This window comes from Pongo pygmaeus, chromosome 1 (genome assembly GCF_028885625.2).
Source record: "Pongo pygmaeus isolate AG05252 chromosome 1, NHGRI_mPonPyg2-v2.0_pri, whole genome shotgun sequence".
Lineage (NCBI taxonomy): Eukaryota > Metazoa > Chordata > Mammalia > Primates > Hominidae > Pongo > Pongo pygmaeus.
The window spans coordinates 94,289,705-94,306,858 of record NC_072373.2 but is presented as its reverse complement, the minus strand read 5'-3'; the positions used below and the strand labels follow the sequence as shown (position 1 = coordinate 94,306,858).

General features: G+C 53.3%; 2 protein-coding genes across 5 annotated transcripts in view; one reads left to right on the top strand and one right to left on the bottom strand.

The window, feature by feature from the left end:
• Positions 1–732: 732 nt before the first annotated feature.
• Positions 733–11,190, bottom strand: MEX3A (mex-3 RNA binding family member A). Its single transcript, XM_054469562.1, has 2 exons — positions 10,270–11,190; positions 733–6,394 (listed from the first exon to the last, which is right to left on the bottom strand). Exons 1-2 carry the CDS (start codon positions 10,721–10,723, stop codon positions 5,286–5,288), a joined length of 1,563 nt encoding a protein of 520 aa, XP_054325537.1. The 5' UTR covers positions 10,724–11,190; the 3' UTR covers positions 733–5,285.
• A 104-nt stretch (positions 11,191–11,294) lies between these two features.
• LMNA (lamin A/C) overlaps positions 11,295–17,154 on the top strand; it is a 58,769-nt gene continuing 52,909 nt past the window's right edge. Inside the window, exons 1-2 of one of the 4 annotated variants that reach the window (XM_054469388.2) lie at positions 11,295–11,401; positions 11,660–11,896. The gene's annotated coding sequence lies outside the window, so the exon portion shown is untranslated. Of the gene's footprint in view, positions 11,402–11,659; positions 11,897–17,154 lie in introns of those variants that run through there. The other 3 variants (XM_063654127.1, XM_063654001.1, XM_054469310.1) reach the window with 3 other exon arrangements.

Sequence of the window (17,154 nt, the reverse complement as noted above, 5' to 3'; positions counted from 1 at the left end):
AGAAGAGGGATGGATTGAATCTGGTGGGGTAAATGGGGAGGGTCCCTGTCTCTTAGCTCTCTGCCCCCTTTCCATGGAGTGTAGGAGATGGCTGTCCAGGTAGCATCTCTGTCACCCTGCCTCACCTCTCCCTGTTCTTTTTTTTTTTTTTGAGATGGAATGTCACTCTGTTGCCCAGGCTGGAGTGCAGTGGCGTGATCTCAGCTCACTGCAACTTCCGCCTCCTGGGTTCAAGTGATTCTCCTGCCTCAGCCTCCCGAGTAGCTGGGACTATAGGCATGTGTTACCATGCCTGGCTAATTTTCTGTATTTTTGGTAGAGACAGGGTCTCGCTATGTTGCCCAGGCTGGTCCTGAACTCCTGGCCTTAAGCGATCCATCCACCTCGGCCTCCCAGAGTTCTGGGATTACAGGCATGAGCCACTGTGCCCAGTCACTTTCCCCTGTTCTTCAGGTCAGGGTGGAACAAGGCCTGACTGCACCTCCAAAGAAGAGAATGGAGTAAATGGAGAGAAAAGGCAGGGGATTAGAGCTTGGAGACTCAAGCAGAGCTATGGAGAGCTGAAAGGGGGAGCTTCAGGGTGGCAAGGAACTCCGGAGACATCCACTACTCACAGGTGTGTAGGGAGCCCAAAGCTACACTAGAGGAAACCCCAAGCTGCAATCCCCACCCAGATCCTCCCACTCACCCCAAGATGGCACAGACTCACATGCAGAGAACGAAGACAGAGCCTTAAGTAATAGTACTTTTAATAAAATTAAGTTCTTAATAGCACATTTAATACATTAACCCTCCCCCTTCTTGGTTTCTCTGCATTTTGTGCAACATCACTTTGACTTGATTATTCTTGGGTCTGTTTTATTTCCCGCTTTTATTTTGCTTTTGAAATCTTTTTCCTCGGTGGATTTGTACGTGTCTTCACTAGATGCCTCAAATTAAGTCTGACCACAATCCTACTCTACTTTCTACAGTGGAGAGACCATCCTCCCTGCCCCAGGGCTGTCTCCACCCACCCCCCCTTCCCCACCCGCACCCTCGAGTGGGGAAGGGGAAGCCCTCCCCACCCCAGACGCTACCATCCCAAACTAGCGGGGTTTCTAGGACAAAAAGAGCAGGGGGAATCTGTCCCTAGGTGGGGCGAGAAGAGTAAATTGGGTAGAGGGAGATGTGTTTGGGGTCTAGGGCCAGGGAGGGGCATGGCAGAGTCATTGGTGTAATGAAGCAGGCTCCTCCTGCCAAAAGGAGAGCCAAGGGGCCCCTCCATCCCCTTGGATAGGAGGGGAAGGCCCAGTGATTGCAAGCTGGGGTTGGTAGAAGGCAAGTGCTTTAAAAATTTTGATTTCTCACATGCAGAAGCCAAGCCCCCTAGTTTTGTGTGGGGAGGGCAATGTGTTCCCAGGCCAGGGCACAGTGGATGACCCCTACCTGAACACATACAGATAGAGGTGAACTAGAGCAGAGGGTCAGGGTTGGGGTCACCCAAAGTCCCTGTGCCTTTCCCCTGCCTCTGTGCCCATGGGGATGCCTTTCTCCCAGGCCTTCAAGGACAGTGTCTCCACTCCACTCCGTGGGAAGTCCTTCTTGGAATCTAGCTTTTATGAGACAAGAAAGCACTTTGCAAGTAGGTGAAGAACCAGTCAGCTTTAAAGAACAATTACTGAGATTGTTATCACTACTGCTGCCATGGAGGTCAAAGCTAAGTGGAAAGCTGGATGGGAACAGGGGTAGGGGACTGATCCCCTCAGTGCTCTTGAAGCTCTGAAGGTGAGAAGCGTGTGTGCATGTGTGTCTGTTTGTGGAATGACTTCCCAGGCTCTTAAATCAATCTGTAGAGAAGTGGACCGAGGTCACACTTCAAGAAGGACTTCCTCAGTTAGGCCTGGGGGAAGCAGGCATGGGAGGGTTTGAGCTGGGAGCCCCAGGAGAGGACATACCACATTGGAGTATGGGCTGCCCAGGTACTAGGGGTGCAGGTGAATGTGCTTGGCCTCCTCTGCTGCCCCCAGCCCAGCCCCTGTCTTATTGAGATGATCAGTGTGCATCCTTTCCAAGACCCTGGGAAATGAACCCCTCATTTCTTTGTCCTACAATTTAAAAATCCAAGGATTCTCAGAATCAACCCCAGCAGACTGGAAGCTCCCAATCTTAAACTAGCAACCTGCTCCAACCCTGATATCTGAAGATGGGGCAACTCAGGGTGGACTCAGCCACTTCCCTCCTCTATTTATCTTTTCCTTACGACTTTTATACATTCTACTGGACCCAGGGGCCCTCAACGCTACTAAACTTTAAGCTATCTTAATATTGTCTACTAAGTAACTAGTAATTGTTTCTTTCTCTCTCTAGGATTATATGAAATAAATTTGAATTATTATTATTAATAATTATTATTTTGTAGTATTCTTTTCTTTTAAACCCCTCGGTTTCTCTTTTTCTTCTCTTTCTCTCTTTTGGTTAAAAAAAAAATCTAGATCTCTTAAATCTCACACAGCTCTGAGGGTTCCTATAGGCCTGCTAGGCCTTAATTCTGGATTCCCCCTCCTCACTTGCCCCTGGGACAGGGCAGGGGAAAGTGGTGGGGGACACCCCAGGATCCTCAGTCCTTAGTCCTACAGCTTCTTCCTTTCTTGTTAATCCCTTTCTTTGTTTGGCTCTGCCGGCTCCCCTGAGGGGGAGGGGGAGAGGGGAGGAGGAGTCCATGGAGTGAAATCCAATCTACTGGAAGGGTCCCAGGAGGGACCGGGTTCCCCCAGCTCCTCTCTCCACCATTCACCCCTGGGATGCTCCCCCAAGAAAAGCAAATGACATTCCTCCCCAAAAAAAAAGTGGGGGAAAAAAGCAACGTAAACCCAAACATATATTAAAAACACTTTTTTTTTAAGATTTAACTCTGAATACAAATGTATTTTTTTCTTCTTCTCTCCCTACATATATTCTAAACCTTCTAAAGTTTTTTTATTTTTTTAAGGATCACTTTATCATAAAATAAAATATCCTTTTCATATAATAAATTACCTAATAAAAAGTCTTTTTTTTTCATATTAGCCCAGGTTCTTTGCTACATTTATATGGTAATAAACGCCTTTATTAAAATAGAATATTAAATTATAAAGAACTGCTTTTTTTTTTTTTTTGCTATTTTTGTTTTCTCTCCTCTGTGTTGGTCGCCTGTCTCGCTCCCTCTCATGCTCTCTTTCTCTCCTCTATTTTGTCTCTCACTATGCGTGTTTTGTGTTTGTTTCTAGGTTTGGCTCAATTGGTAAGGGTGGGATTGAATTTGCTGAGCCCCCTAGTGTAACAGTCTTCTGCCTTTGTGGGTAAAGAGTGGAGAGGGGGAGGGGGATCGACAGACAGACATCCCTTCTTCCCACCCCCCTCCCCACCTGCCCCCGGCAACCGAGGGTGCCCATTTGGTTTGGTTTCTATTGTACAGACATCTCAGGATGGCTCACATAGGCGGGAAGGAGGGAAGTCGTCACAGGGCAGTTTTCTTGGCTGTGACCTCCTTCCCCTCCCCTCCCTGGCTGGTGTTCTGGAGGGGAAGGCTGCGGAGAGGTGTTAATTCTCGACAGGAAGAAGGAGAGGAGGAAATCCCCTCTGCACCTCCACCTGCTCCATCCAGGAAGAATGGGACTCTGGAGCTTTAAGTGCTCGGGTGATCACTCAGAACAGTCCCACCCCACTATTTACAAGGATTTCCTGGGACTCCCATCCCTCCATCCTCTCTTGGCCCGGCCAGCGGAACCAGGAGGGTGGAGAGCTGGTGGCAGCCCCAAATGAGCAGGAGGGAAGCAGCAAAGGGGGTGCAAGGCCTGTAACAATACGTGATTCTCAGACTAGGCCCTGCTGCCCGCCCCGCCCAGTCCTGCTTTGCCCCAGGCTGACCCCTCTTTGAAGACCTGGCTTCTCCTCAACCACATCGGGTGGGACACAGACTCCATGATTTGCATGGAGAATTCAAGCTAATAAGGATTCAAGCTAATAAGGATTCAATAAAGGTTCAGGTCAGGTTGAGAGGGGTGCAGGGAGTCGGGCACTGCATGGGAGGAGCAGCTCTTCCCTCCACCAGGCTCTCCTCCTGCCTCACGCCCTTTCCTGCTCCTTTAAATAGCAGACACACTACTCTGGCGCCCCGACTTCCACAACCAGAAAATCCAGCCCAAGAACTACTCCCTAAATATAATGCCCATAGTGATGAAGGTGGGGGTTTGACCCTTTACCCCAGTATTAGTCCCCTCCTCACATTTTCACTGAGAATGGGGATACATTCCATCAATAATTTGAGATGTTTCTTTGGAGGAGTGGGGGAGAGGGCCTCCAGATGCCTGAAGAGGAATGGAGGGGCCATCCAAATATTCCTCCCCCTACTTCTCCCCAGGAGGATGGTGTCCCCAAAGCTGGGCTGGTAGGGGCAGGGGCGGGGGGAAGGGAAGAAAGACAAAGACAAGGAACAAGACAGAGCTGGGAGTGACAGCCACCAAAAGAAAGCAAAGCAAAGAGCTGGAGGGAAAGGAAAGAGTTGAGGAAAGGGGAGATCCCAAAGGAAGGGAAGATGGACAGAGAGAGTGAAGGGAAACATTGGGGGGGCGGGGGCAGAGAGGAGGACTCCTCTCCAGATTCCTCTAGCCCAGCTTTGTGGGGGCAGATGGCTTCTGAGCCTTTCAGCCATAGAAACGATTGACATGCTTCTCTCCCCCAACCCCTAGAAGATCTATGCAACTTCTGATAGGACTCCAACTCCCTTACACTGCTGGAAACTGGTGACAGTTTCCCAAACAGGATATGGGAGTGGGGTGGGGGGTAAAGGGTCATGTTAAGAGGTCGGAGGTCAGGACCAGAGGGCTTAGGGATTGCAAAGAGCACCTCTAGATACAGGTGGTAATTCTCCCTCTCCCTTTTACCCACCCTCTCCTCGGAAGAAGGGGTGGAGTGACACACAGCGGGGGAGGTGGGCAGAGGGCGTCAGAATGCCTTAGTGGCCACCTCTGGCAAAACAAAAGTTTCTCTTAGCTGCTTCCAGATTTAAGGGTGTGTTGAGGTATCAGAGTTGTAACTCTAGTAAAATTTTCAGTCTGGCCCCCTCCCAATCTTTCCAGGACAGGGTGACCAGAGGCTTTGAAAGTGGCGCACCCTCCAGCCACCACTGCCTCCCTCCCCCCTTCCCCAGCGAGCGAGTATCTCTAAGCACCTTGCCCCTCAAATCACCGCTTTCCAAAAGGCCTTAGTGGAAAACAGGTCCAGGGTGGGTCCAGTGGAGTGGGCCCCGGAGGCATGGGGCACGGGGCTTAGGAGAATATTCGGATGGCTTGCGTGGCTGTGATGTGGCAGACAGGACACTCTGGGTCCGTCCTCTCGCAGATGCGTACTGCACACTCCATGCAGAACAGGTTGTGTCCGCAGGGCACAAGGGCGGCAGTCACTTCGCTCTCAAAGCAGACCATGCAATCCCGCCCGCCGCCGGGGCTCCGCAGGCCGCCCCCACCAAGTTTAGAGAAGCCCTGGAGCGGCTCTCCCGGGGGGCGCCTCGGGAGTCCGGCCAGCTCGGGTCCAGCGGAAGTGGCAGGGGAGCGGTGTGCGCCCGGGGGCCCAGCGCGGGCCTTGGCGGAAGAGGAGGAGGAGGAGGAGGCCGAGGAGAAGAGCACAGAGGTGGGCGTGGCGTTCTCCTGGCCCGCCCACAGCGGGGGGCTAGTCTCGGCCACGCCGTAGTACACATCCTGCTTGCCCACGCCATAGCCCGGAAAGAGGTACCCGCCGTAGCCAAAGTCCCCGCCCTGCTCACCCAGGCGTGGGGCCTCAAAGCCAGAGTCCACTCCGCACTCGCCGATGCAGCCCAGGCTGTTCTGCCGGAAGGTGGAGAGGGGCTTGCAGCCGGGCGGGTGCACCCTCCAGGCGTCGGAGTAGCGGCTATCGAGTGCTGCGTCGGGGCTCCCCGCCAGGAAGTCGTTTTCATTGTTGTACTCGAGGATCTTGCCGGTGCGCACCGCGATGTGCGTCTCGATCTCCTCGCGCGCACGCTCCACGTTGCCTGGGGCACCCGTGATCTCGAACACGGGGTCGCGGTCACGGCTTGGTGTGATAATGTATGTGTTGGTTTGCTGCTGGATGCGCTTGATGGTTGCCCCTTTGGGGCCCACCACCAGCCCCACCACGCGGTAGGGCACCCGCACACGGATGGTCACCTGGCCGGGCAGAGCAGGAGCCACACCAAAGGCGGCGCCTGACTTGTTGCGGGAGGCACGGATCATGGAGAAGTGCTCCGCTGCTGAGATGATTTCCCGCCGGGCTGTGGCCACGTCCTCCCGTCGCCCTGTCACCATGAACACTGGCTCCTCGCCCCTCACCGGTGTCTTGATGTAGGTGTTGGTCTTGGCCCTCAAGGCCTTAATCTTGCAGCCTGGGATAGGGCGGGGAAGGAGAGAGACAAAGAAACGCACACAGCAAGGTTTGTGCTGGGACCAATAAATTCCTGATCCTCACCCAAATACCTAGCCTCCCAGGAACACTTCAGTCTACCCTTTGAAATGCCCACTGCTGCACACACAGTCCACCCTGACTTGAAGAACCCATTTATCAGATCTCAGATGTACCTAATGTCTCTCTCAGCCACAGATTTCAAAATGTACTAACTTTCCCTGAGTTCCATTCAGGGCCCTCCAAATTCATTCACTCCTCAAAACCCCCAAATAATCACTGACCCTCCCATACAAGCTGGTAACTCAAATCCATTCACAAACTACACTCCTTTCCCCCAATATTTGCTCTTCCTTCAATTTCTCTACTGATTCCTGGCTACTCACAAACTTCCAAATCACTTAATCACCCCCCACATCTGTCACTGACCCTGATCTTTCCACAGAACCCCAATGTGCTCAGTAACCTCACAATCTACTCATCTGACCCTTGATCATTAAAAGTGTCCTCCAAACTACCCAGGGACCACTGAAGTCTATCTGCTCTATGACCGTCCCACATGCCTTCCACTCAGTAGTTTCTCTCAGTGGGCCTCAAATTCATATTGAGTTTGCAGCAACGAGTAGAGTGTGGGGGACTGGGAAGGGTCTGACAATCGTAAGTTCAAGGAGGAAGGGAGGAGTATGGAGTTAAAGAAACTTCTGTGTGAGGGAACAGTGCCCAACCCCGTGTCACTCTTGTCCCCCTGTCCCCTGGGGGCAAGACAGTTGAGCTGGGCTGGGGCTGAGTAGGTGAGGGAGAGGTATTTTGGACCCACACTCCTGCTTTGAAGTAGAAGTGGGTTAAAGCTGGGAGGTTAGGGAAAGGCAGGAAGAGAAAGAAGAAAAATGAGACAAAGAGAGACAAAGAGGGAGAAGGCTAGAGAGAAAAGTAAGGGCTACTCTGTTTCTAAAAGCTGCCGACCTGGGGGTCTGGACAAGTCCCTCTCCTCCTTACCCACCTTCCTCTTCCCTGCTCCTAGCTTCACACAGAGCTTCCAAGACTCACACCCTTTTGGGAAGCACACGTCACGTGTGTGAGTTCACACACATGTACCTAAGAGGTGTGCCTTTATCTAAATAATACTTATGGGGCCAATCTAATGTACACTTTTATACACCTCTTTCACACACACATCAAGTCCCTGTGATTCGGCCTTTCATACATCCCACTGTCCATCGCCATCCTCCCCAGCACACAAACAGCACATTCCTATACACACCCACACCCATGACTTTCACCCCCATTCACATATAGACCCAGTCACACCCTTCTCTGAGCACAACTCACTATTCCCCTTCTCTCTCCAACCGAAACCAAGTGGTCCTACTTTTCTGCCTCTGCCCCAACCCTCCAACCTGAGACCTGAGGTGAGCTCATTTTTTCCTCCTTCCTCCACTCCAGATGGCTGCTTCTTCAACGCTGGCAGACTGGGGGGTGAGGGGAAGAGAGTAGGTTGGGGGCCTCTCCCTCACTTTTTTGTTTGTTTTTTTGAGATGGAGTCTTGCTCTGTCACCCAGGCTGGAGTGCAGTGGCATGATCTCGGCTCACTGCAACCTCTGCCTCCTGGGTTCAAGCGATTCTCCTGCCTCAGCCTCCCGAGTAGCTGGGATTACAGGCACCTGCCACCACGCCTGGCTAATTTTTTGTATTTTTAGTAGAAATGGGGGTTTCACCACGTTGGCCAGGCTGGTCTTGAACTCCTGACCTCGGGTGATCCACCCGCCTCGGCCTCCCAAAGTGCTGGGATTACAGGTGTGAGCCACCACGCCCTACCCCCTCCCCTCACTTTTAAAAGACCTTAAGAAGGAGAATTTGCTTGTTCTCTCTTGTCTTCAGACCTCTTGGCAGTTATGAAGTCCTACCTGTTGTCCAGCCCACATCCTTGCTGCTTTAATGTCAGTAAATGATTGTTCTATTTTCGAGGTATGGAGGGTCACAAAACAGTGAACTCCCCTCTCCTACCATTTCTACTCACATATTGTTTGATGGGCACCTGGGTTCTGGCTCTAAGTTTTGGGTCCAAAAACTTAAATGAGAGCTAGGTATCTTCAGCGGTTGGGGTTGGGGTGAGGAGGACAGGCCAAGGCATTGAGGAAGAAGAAACACTAGAGGCCTGGAGGTGCAAAACCGGTGGTGGGTCTCTTCCTGGGTTCTGCAACCCCAAAGAAGCGTCTCTTGAAGGGAAGACCCACTGGGCTTCACCTTCCTAGAGGTCAAACAGAGGAGCACTAACACTGCAGCAGGAGGAGGGAGGTTAGACAAGAGGGAGGACTTCCATATACTTGACTGAGGGGCAGGCTTATCTTTTGTGAATAAAAAACCCCCCTACTTTTATGAGGGACAAGCCCATCTGATGCGGAGGCAGAAGAGGAAAGAATGACTCCATTAAATTCCGGGGCCTCCCAAGACCACCCCCACACCCAGGAAAAGATAGCAATGTCTGTCCCCACCCAATTCCAGGGCTTTGGATCCCCAGTTTCTGACAAGAGGAAATCCAACTTTCTAAATCAGAAATCTCAAGAGATGGAGTGCCCCAGGGGGATGAGGGCTGTGCAGGGGAGTGGCATCTTCCCCTCCTCCATTCTGGATCTCTCCGTGAAATCCCCCTAACCCCCAGCACTCCCAGTGGATGAGGTGGGATGTGGAGTAGGGGTCCCCCTGGCCCGCCTCCCCTTTTCCTCCGCCAGAAGCCGGCCTCCTCCCGCACTCCCAGCCGGAATGCAGCTCCTCTATTGTTCCCCACTGTGGGACAGCTCCTCCCCCACTCCTCCCCCACCCCACACCTCCCCAGCCCAGCCTCTTTGCAATTTCCAAATCTTGCCCCCCCCCCACTCTCCTTTGAGAAGCCAGGAGAGGGAAGGGTCCCCAGGATCCCGTCTGCTCAATTTGGACCTTCACCAACACCCCCACTCACCCACCCAGGGATGCTGGAGCAGCAGAGGGTGTGGTACCAGACATACTACGCTGGATTAATTCTGCACCCCCTCCCAACACACCCAGACACACGCCCTCCACCAAATTTCCAGGTGAAGGTTTCTTACCCCCCAGCATTCCCCCTCCTACCCTGTCCTACTCTTTCACTACCAGAGACCCCTCTCTAGGCCTCTGGCCCAAGGCCGTGGCCAGCCCAGAACAAAAGCCAGAGAGGGAAGAGGAGAGGTCCAAGCCAGGACGTAGCACTTCCTTGGAGACACCCCTTCCAAAACCCCAGAGACAGTCCAACTTTGGGGTGTGGGTGACCACAGGACCCCCTTCTCTCAGCAGCCCCCCTCACCGCCTCTTCCCCAGGCTGGGACCCTCCCCTGGGCCACACCCCCTTCCATTCCTACACTCAACCCAACAAAGAGACAGATACTCAGTCTGGCTTCGAGGGCCAGGTCTCCCCCAAAGTCTGTAACTCCAGGCGGCTGGGGGCCCCAGGGATGCCCCTCCCCAACCTAGGAGCAGATACCAGAGTACAGGCTTCTGAGTAACTCTTTGCACATTCCGTCAGTTTTTCTGGTTAGGAGTGGACACCCCCTCAGGACAGCCTCCCTGGATTGGGAGACCGATACCCTTCCCTTTCCCTCTTCCAGTGCGAGGATATTTCTTTGTCTAAAGGCAGAGTCCTGGGGGAGGAAGGATCTGGAGAACCGTCCCGACTAGGGGTAACAGGGAACTTTGTGGCACTTGGAAATCAGGGTTGGGGGCGGGTCCCCCTTTGTGGGGAAGGGACAGAGCCGGAGGCGGGCAAGAAGGGAAGAAATGAACTTTCCGCGCTAGGGACGAGGGTGCCCCCACTACAGTCCCTCTCAGTGGTCCCGGCGCCCCGCTTACCTTGCCTGCCCACGATCTCGGCCACGTGCTCGGAGGTGGGCACGGGAACACACTCCGTGGTGTTGCTGCTGCCCTTCAGGCGCAGCTCGGCCTCTTTGTAGAGAGCGCAGAGCTTAGCGTCGCTCGCCCCTTTGGGGGCGGTGGGGGGCTGGGGCGTCTGCGCCGCGGGGGCCGCCGTCGGGGCGGCCGGGGGCGCCGCGGGCGGCGGCGGCGGGGCCGGCTGCGGGGGGGCGGCCGGCTGCGCGGGGGCGCCGCCCCCCCCACCTCCCCCGTCCTCGCCCGCCGTGGGGGCGGGGGGCTCCCCCAAACCCAGGAGGCAGAGTTGATCGAGAGCCAGCTGAAGGGCGCGCTCGTCTTCCAGCAGCCCTCGGTCCTTAGCGCTTCCCCCGAAACATCCTAGTTCTCCAAAGCCCCCATTTCTTTCCATTATTCCAGATACCACTAGACTAGGCATGGCGAAACAAAAGCTGGGGGAGAGAGAGAGGGAGAGAGAGAGAGAGAGGTGGTGGAAGGGAAAAGAGGAGAGAGGAGGGGAGGGGAGAGGAGAGGAGGGGGTGTGTGGGGAGGGGGGAACAAAGAACTGGGGAGGGGGGAAGAAAGCGAGATAGAAAGATAGACCCTCCCCCTAAGCCCCCCTCCCCAAACACCCTGTAACCCGACTCCCCTCGCCCCAGCCCCCGGGGTGGGGGTGGGGGGAAAGAGAAGCAAAACCAAGAAAGCAGATCTCCTCTCCTCTCCGGGGGTGACGGGGGGCGGGGGGCTGCAGGATCTCTGCCCCCACCCCTCCCGCCTCGGACCTGGGAGTCTCTAGCCCCCGCCGTCCAGGCGCCCCCGTTAGGCTCCCGCACCGAGCCCCAGTCCGGGAGCAGCGCTCAGTGGCCCCCAATAGAGCCCAGCCCCTTCCAGCGCTCAAACTCTTTTGTTTTAAATGAACTGGATGGAGCAGCATGGAACTGACGGGAGGGGGGGCGCGCCGGGGGCGCCCGGGGCATGCCGGGAGTTGTAGTTTCCCACCCTTGGGGGCGCGGGGACAAATTCCTTGACCCGAGGAGGATAGGGATGTGCCCTTCGGTCGTTCCTCGCAGCTCCGGGGCAAGCTAGGGGTGGGATGGAAGTCGAGGTCCCTAATTTTGTAAGAGGAGGGTGCGGGGAGAAGGGGTAGTATGCGGAAACGGAGCGGGTTTGAAGCTGGCTAACGCAGCGCGCCCCCTCCCAGGACCCGCTCCTTCCCCGCGCCGGCCGGTCCTGGGGGCCCGCTTTTTTATGGAAATGAGGAGGGGAGCCGCGGGCGGGGGGCCGTCCCCGCTCGCTCACTGCGGCTTTCTCTCTCGCTCCCCTCTCCCCCCTCCCTGCTGCGCTCCCTCTCCGCTTCCCCCTCCCGCTCTCCCAGAGTCGATCCCAGAGCCCGGCCGCGGGGAGAGGTTCTCGGCAGAGAAGACAAAGCCCGCAGCAGCGATGGGGGGAGAGCTGGGCTCTGCGCGTTGTGGGGGCCAGGAAAGGGTGCCAGGCTGGGGCTGGAACCCCCTGGCAAAGGATGGGGTCCCCTCATCCCTAAACAGCAAGCCATCTCCCCTCGCCCGCCCCCCGCCCCCCCAGTCTCGGAGATCTCAGAGGCACCGACTGGGAGGTGAGTTAGTTCACGTCCTTCTGCTCGGTGGAGGGGGTCGGGAGGGAGGTGGAGTGATGAGGTGCGGAGGTTGAGGGAGTGCAGGGACAGAAGTGGGGGTCGGACGGAGAGTGGGGAGGCAGGAAAAGTCTTAAAGGCCTGGGGTGACTTAACCGTTTGGGGTGAGGGCCTTGAGCTTTGGGTATGACAGAAGGAGGGAGGAGAGACCAGGATGGACTGGGAACCCAGGCTTCCTTCAGGCCTGGGCTGTGAATACAGCTTGGGGTGATCTGTTCTTTAGCACTCATCGTAATTTCCACTCTGTTTCCTCCACCCCTCTCCCATTGAAAACCTACTCAGGCCCGGGCGCGGTGGCTCACGCTTGTAATCCCAGCACTTTGGGAGGCCGAGGCGGGTGGATCACCTGAGGTCAGGAGTTCGAGATCAGCCTGACCAACAAGGTGAAACCTCGTCTCTACTAAAAATACAAAAATTAGCCGAGCATGGTGACAGACGCCTGTAGTCCCAGCTACTCAGGAGGTTGAGACAGGAGAATTGCTTGAACCCGGGAGGCGGAAGTTGCAGTGAGTCTAGATCGCAGAGTGAGACTCCGTCCCCCCCACAAAAAACAAAAACAAAACAAACAAACAAACCAAAAAAAAACCATTCAGTCCCGTTTGACTCCGGAAATTCGGTGAGAATGAAAATAACTTGGAGAGTTAGGCACTTTTAGAGTTTCAGGAAGGTGGAGTGTAATGCAATTTATTCTTCTCCCTTTACCCCATATTTTCTGCATTTATTTTATATCACCCTTTTTATGTCTGGATCTTTCCCAAGGGAAGAAGGGATGGCACTGCAGCTTGAGGGCTCGAGGTCAGACTTGAAGAAGAACTTCCATAAAGAGTTTTATAATAGTGGGTGGGTAAGCCACAGTGGTAAGGTGTCCTTTTCTGGAGTGACTTGAAAAACAAACATCTGAACTAGTTTGTAAGATAAAGTCCTGCTGAGAGGCAAGGAAACAGATGAATTGACTTCACAGACTTAGCAATGTGGGGCCTTGAGGGCTGAGCTGTTTAGCCCAGTTCCCTAAACTGTTTCTTGGAAAGAGTGAATTTGCACACTAATGGGAGCGCTGGAACCTGAGCTGAGGATCTCAGAAGGTGGGGGGGCAGTTGGCACACTGCAGGGCTTTTTTTCCTTTGCTAGGCAGAAGGTCCAGGGAAGGAGAACCTTGACTGAGGAAACTGGGAGGGTCCTGGAGTTGGGGAAGTTTGCCCCCTGGACTGGGGATTTAACATAAGATCAACAGTAAACCTTATTGTGGGATTTGATGCTACTGCCACCAAGCAAGAGTGAAAGAGGAAGAACTGGAGAGACAGGGCCCTGGAGAGTGGGCTGTTTCTGCCTCTTGTCCCCTCCGTCTGCCCCAGGAACCTGGATTGCAGAGACTGTGGTACTGGGGACCATGGGGTCTCTTTGGGAGAAAGTTTTTGCTTTGTGGACCAGGTGACTATCTTTCACATTAATAGAAATAGCCAACAGTTGCATAGGACTTATTGTGTGCTAGGCATTTTTGTGGGGCCACCAGCTGGGCTGAGCCTTCCTGTCCCCACTGAAATGAGATTCCCCCCAGACTCCCACCCTGAACTTGCCCTGCCTCTGCTTTCCTCCTCACTAAGCTAATTAAAGCAGGAGGTTAATGACCAAAGAAGCCTTGGGGATTTGGCCAGGGAGGAAAACAAAGGGCAGAAACAAGTATGTGTGAGTGGGGAGGGGGCAAGCTGCTGAATGGGGAAGGGGCTGGCTGAAAGTGGGGTGGGCGAGGCAGGGTCCCTGGACCCACTCCATCCCTGACCCACCAACAAGAATGAATCAGCCCTCTGGGTAAATTAATGTCCACCCTCAGGGTCCCATTGGGACTCCAGACAAATCTCCTTCACAGCAGATGTGAGCCTGGCACCTGGAGGGCAAAGGATATGTGTGTGAATGCAGTTAGGTGTGTGGCATGGTGTACATGTGAGAGTGTGTGCTGCAGATCATGTGAGAGAGTGCCCAGGTACAGAGGAGGCCCAGGGTGGGCACCTTGAGGAGCTGGATTCTCAGAGTGTTTTTTACGAATCCTTCGCTTTCTCCTGGAGGCTGGTGGCCTCCTTTGTTCAGGAGACCCCCTCCCTCAACTGAGAAGGTAGACTTCTGTCTACAGGTTCTCCTTTTCCCCGCTTGCCTAATCCAGAATTATGGCAATGAGAGCAGAAGGTCTTACTTAAACAATACTCCCCACTCTCTGCCTTATGACCAGAAAGGTGTAGAGGTGGCATACTTCTCCCCTTCAGGACTTTGGAGGACAGCACTATGTCCCTCATCTTCATCATCCCCAACTCTAGCTGCCCAGAACCTAGCATGTAGCCCTGCCCAGAGCAGAGGCTCAATAGAGGTGTGTTGAGTGTAACTGCATTTTTAAAACTTCATGGTGTCAGGAGGAAAGAGCAGGTCTCCAGAGATAAACATGCTGCTTATTCTGCCACTTTGGGGAGTCATTTATTGCGGAGCCTCAGTTTCCTTATCTCTCAAATGGAAATAATAAGCCAAGGTCTGGCAGGGCATGGTGGCTCGTTCCTGTAATCCCAGCACTTTGGGAGGCCAAGGTGGGTGAATCACTTGAGGCCACGAGTTCGAGACCAGCCTGGGCAACATGGCAAAACCCTGTCTCTACTAAAAATACAAAAATTAGCTGGGCATGGTGGTGCACACCTGTAATCGCAGCTACTTGGGAGGCTGAGGCATGAGAGTTGCTTGAACCAGGAAGCAGAGGTTGCAGCCAAGATTGTGCCATTGCACTCTAGCCTGGGCGACAAAGGGAGACTCCGTCTCAAAAAATAAAATAAGCCAAGGTCCTAACACAGTGCCTGGCTATCTTAGGTGTTCAGTCAGTTTTAGTTTCCTGGCCCTGGTTGTTCTCCCCCTGTGGTTGACTTTAGCCAGATTGTGGTCTTCATGAATTTTGATTCATTCATTCATTCATTCATTCATTCATTCATTCATTCAGCCAGCCACTTCCTATTGAGCTCCTGGGATGTGCCAGGCACTGGAGGAGATTTATTCTAACCCATCATAGGTCACTTGAAGTCACTTATAGGTCTAGACTCGCTGAAATAAGGTCATTCCAAACAAACAGCAAATAATTCTAAAAATAATTCCTGTTAAGCCCTGGAATGCAGGTGACCTCTGACTCTCTCTCTCTCTCTCTCTCTTTTCTGTCTTTCTTACACAAGCCAGGCTTCTGGCTTCATGCCTGGGGAACAAAGGACCCTGTTGAGTTGTTTAGTACATACAAACACACAAGCCAGGCTGCAGGGTAGGAAAGGTGACCCAGTGGAGAGTCCAGGATTCTTGTGGAGGTTGGGGGAGGAGTGGGGTGGATGATCCAGACTGTGTGCTTGTCTGTGTCTGGAGTTGTATCCCTTCTTCTTCCTTTTTTTTTCTTTTGAGATAGAGTCTCGCTCTGTTGCCAGGCTGGAGTGCAGTGGCACGATCTTGGCCCACTGCAACCTCTGCCTCCTGGGTTCAAGCTACTCTCCTGCCTCAGCTTCCTGAGTAGCTGGCATTACAGGCATGCACCACCACTCCTGGCTAATTCTTGTACTTTTAGTAGAGATGGGGTTTCACCATCTTGACCAGGCTGGTCTCGAACTCCTGACCTCAGGTGATCCACCCCTACCTTGGCCTCCCAAAGTACTGGGATTACAGGCGTGAGCCACCGCGCCCGGCCAGGAATTGTATCCCTTCTTTCCTCTGAGCAGTTCTGGGCACCTGTTATCACTGTCTGAACACTCAGTACCAAGGGATGGGGGTGCACACCTAACACTTGCCCCTCCTTAGCCCTATTCTCAGAACCCTGAAGGAGGGAGACACAGGAGGCTGCCACCAAGGCTGCCTTACCAAGCAGACTGGCCCTTAGAGAGGTCATCTCCCCCATCTTCATACTTCTCTCAGGATGCCTTCTCTATTTGTCCTAGTTAGCTGAGCCTTCTCTCCCATGTATAATGAGATTTTCCCATTTTCTTTTCTTTTCTTTTTTTTTTTTTTTGTGGGGGGACGGAGTCTTGCTCTGTCACCCAGGCTGGAGTGCAGTGGTGCCATCTTGGCTCACTGCAACCTCCGCCTCCCAGGTTCAAGCAGTTCTCTGCCTCAGCCTCCTGAGTAGCTGGGATTACAGGTGCCTGCCACCATGCCCGGCTAATTTTTGTATTTTTAGTAGAGACAGGGTTTCACCATGTTGGCCAGGCTGATCTTGAACTCCTGACCTTGTGATCCACCCACCTCGGCCTCCCAAAGTGCTGGAATTACAGTCGTGAGCCACTGCGCCCGGCTCCCATTTTCTTTTCTTTTCTTTTTTTTTTTTTTTTTTTGAGACAAGGTCTTGCTCTGTCACCCAGACTGGAATGCAGTGGCTTCATCATGGCTCACTGAAGCCTTGATCTCCCAGGATAAAGCGATCCTCCCACCTCAGCCTCTCCAATAGCTGAACCACAGGCACATGCTGCCATACCCAGCCAATTTTTAAATTTTTTGTAGAGATGAGATCTCGCTATGTTGCCCAGTCTGGTCTTGAACTCCTGGCCTCAGGTGATCCTCTCACTTTGGCCTCCCAAAGTGCTGTGATTATAGGAATGAGCCACCACGTCCGGCCTTTCTTTTCTTTCTTTCTTTTTTTTTTTTGAGATGGTGTCTCGCTCGGTCACCAGGCTGGAGTGCAGTGGCACCATCTCAGCTCACTGCAACCTCTGCCTCCCGGGTTCAAGTGATTCTCCTGCCTCAGCCTCCTGAGTAGCTGGGACTATAGGCGCGCACCACCACACCCAGCTAATTTTTGTATTTTTAGTAGAGACAGGGTTTTACCATGTTGGCCAGGATGGTCTGTATCTCTTGACCTCGTAATCCGCCCGCCTCGGCCTCCCAAAGTGCTGGGATTACAGGTGTGAGCCACCAGCCCAGCCCCGGCCTTTTTTTCCTTAATAACCCTTTCTTGTGGAAAGTCTGTGTTGCTATCTAACCACCATCCTTCCTGGTAAGGGTCCAGACAGTTTTCTCTCCTTTGATAGAATGCACTCAACACATTAATTCATTTAATTTAATTTTTTTTTTGTTTTCTTTTTTTTACCTTATACCAGCAGTCCAAACCTCACTAGCATTAATTAATTTTAATCAATGAGAATATGGAATAAAATTCTGTAGGCCACACAAAAGAAATGTGAGATGTGATCCCCACCCTCAGTAAG

What these genes read in the sequence shown, in the direction of transcription:
- MEX3A (XM_054469562.1), bottom strand. Translation starts at nt 10,723, where the DNA reads ATGCCTAGTCTAGTGGTATCTGGAATAATGGAAAGAAATGGGGGCTTT. An exon ending in CGAGATCGTGGGCAGGCAAG is followed by an intron (nt 6,395 to 10,269) that starts GTAAGCGGGGCG and finishes GCCCTATCCCAG; the next exon opens with GCTGCAAGATTAAGGCCTTG.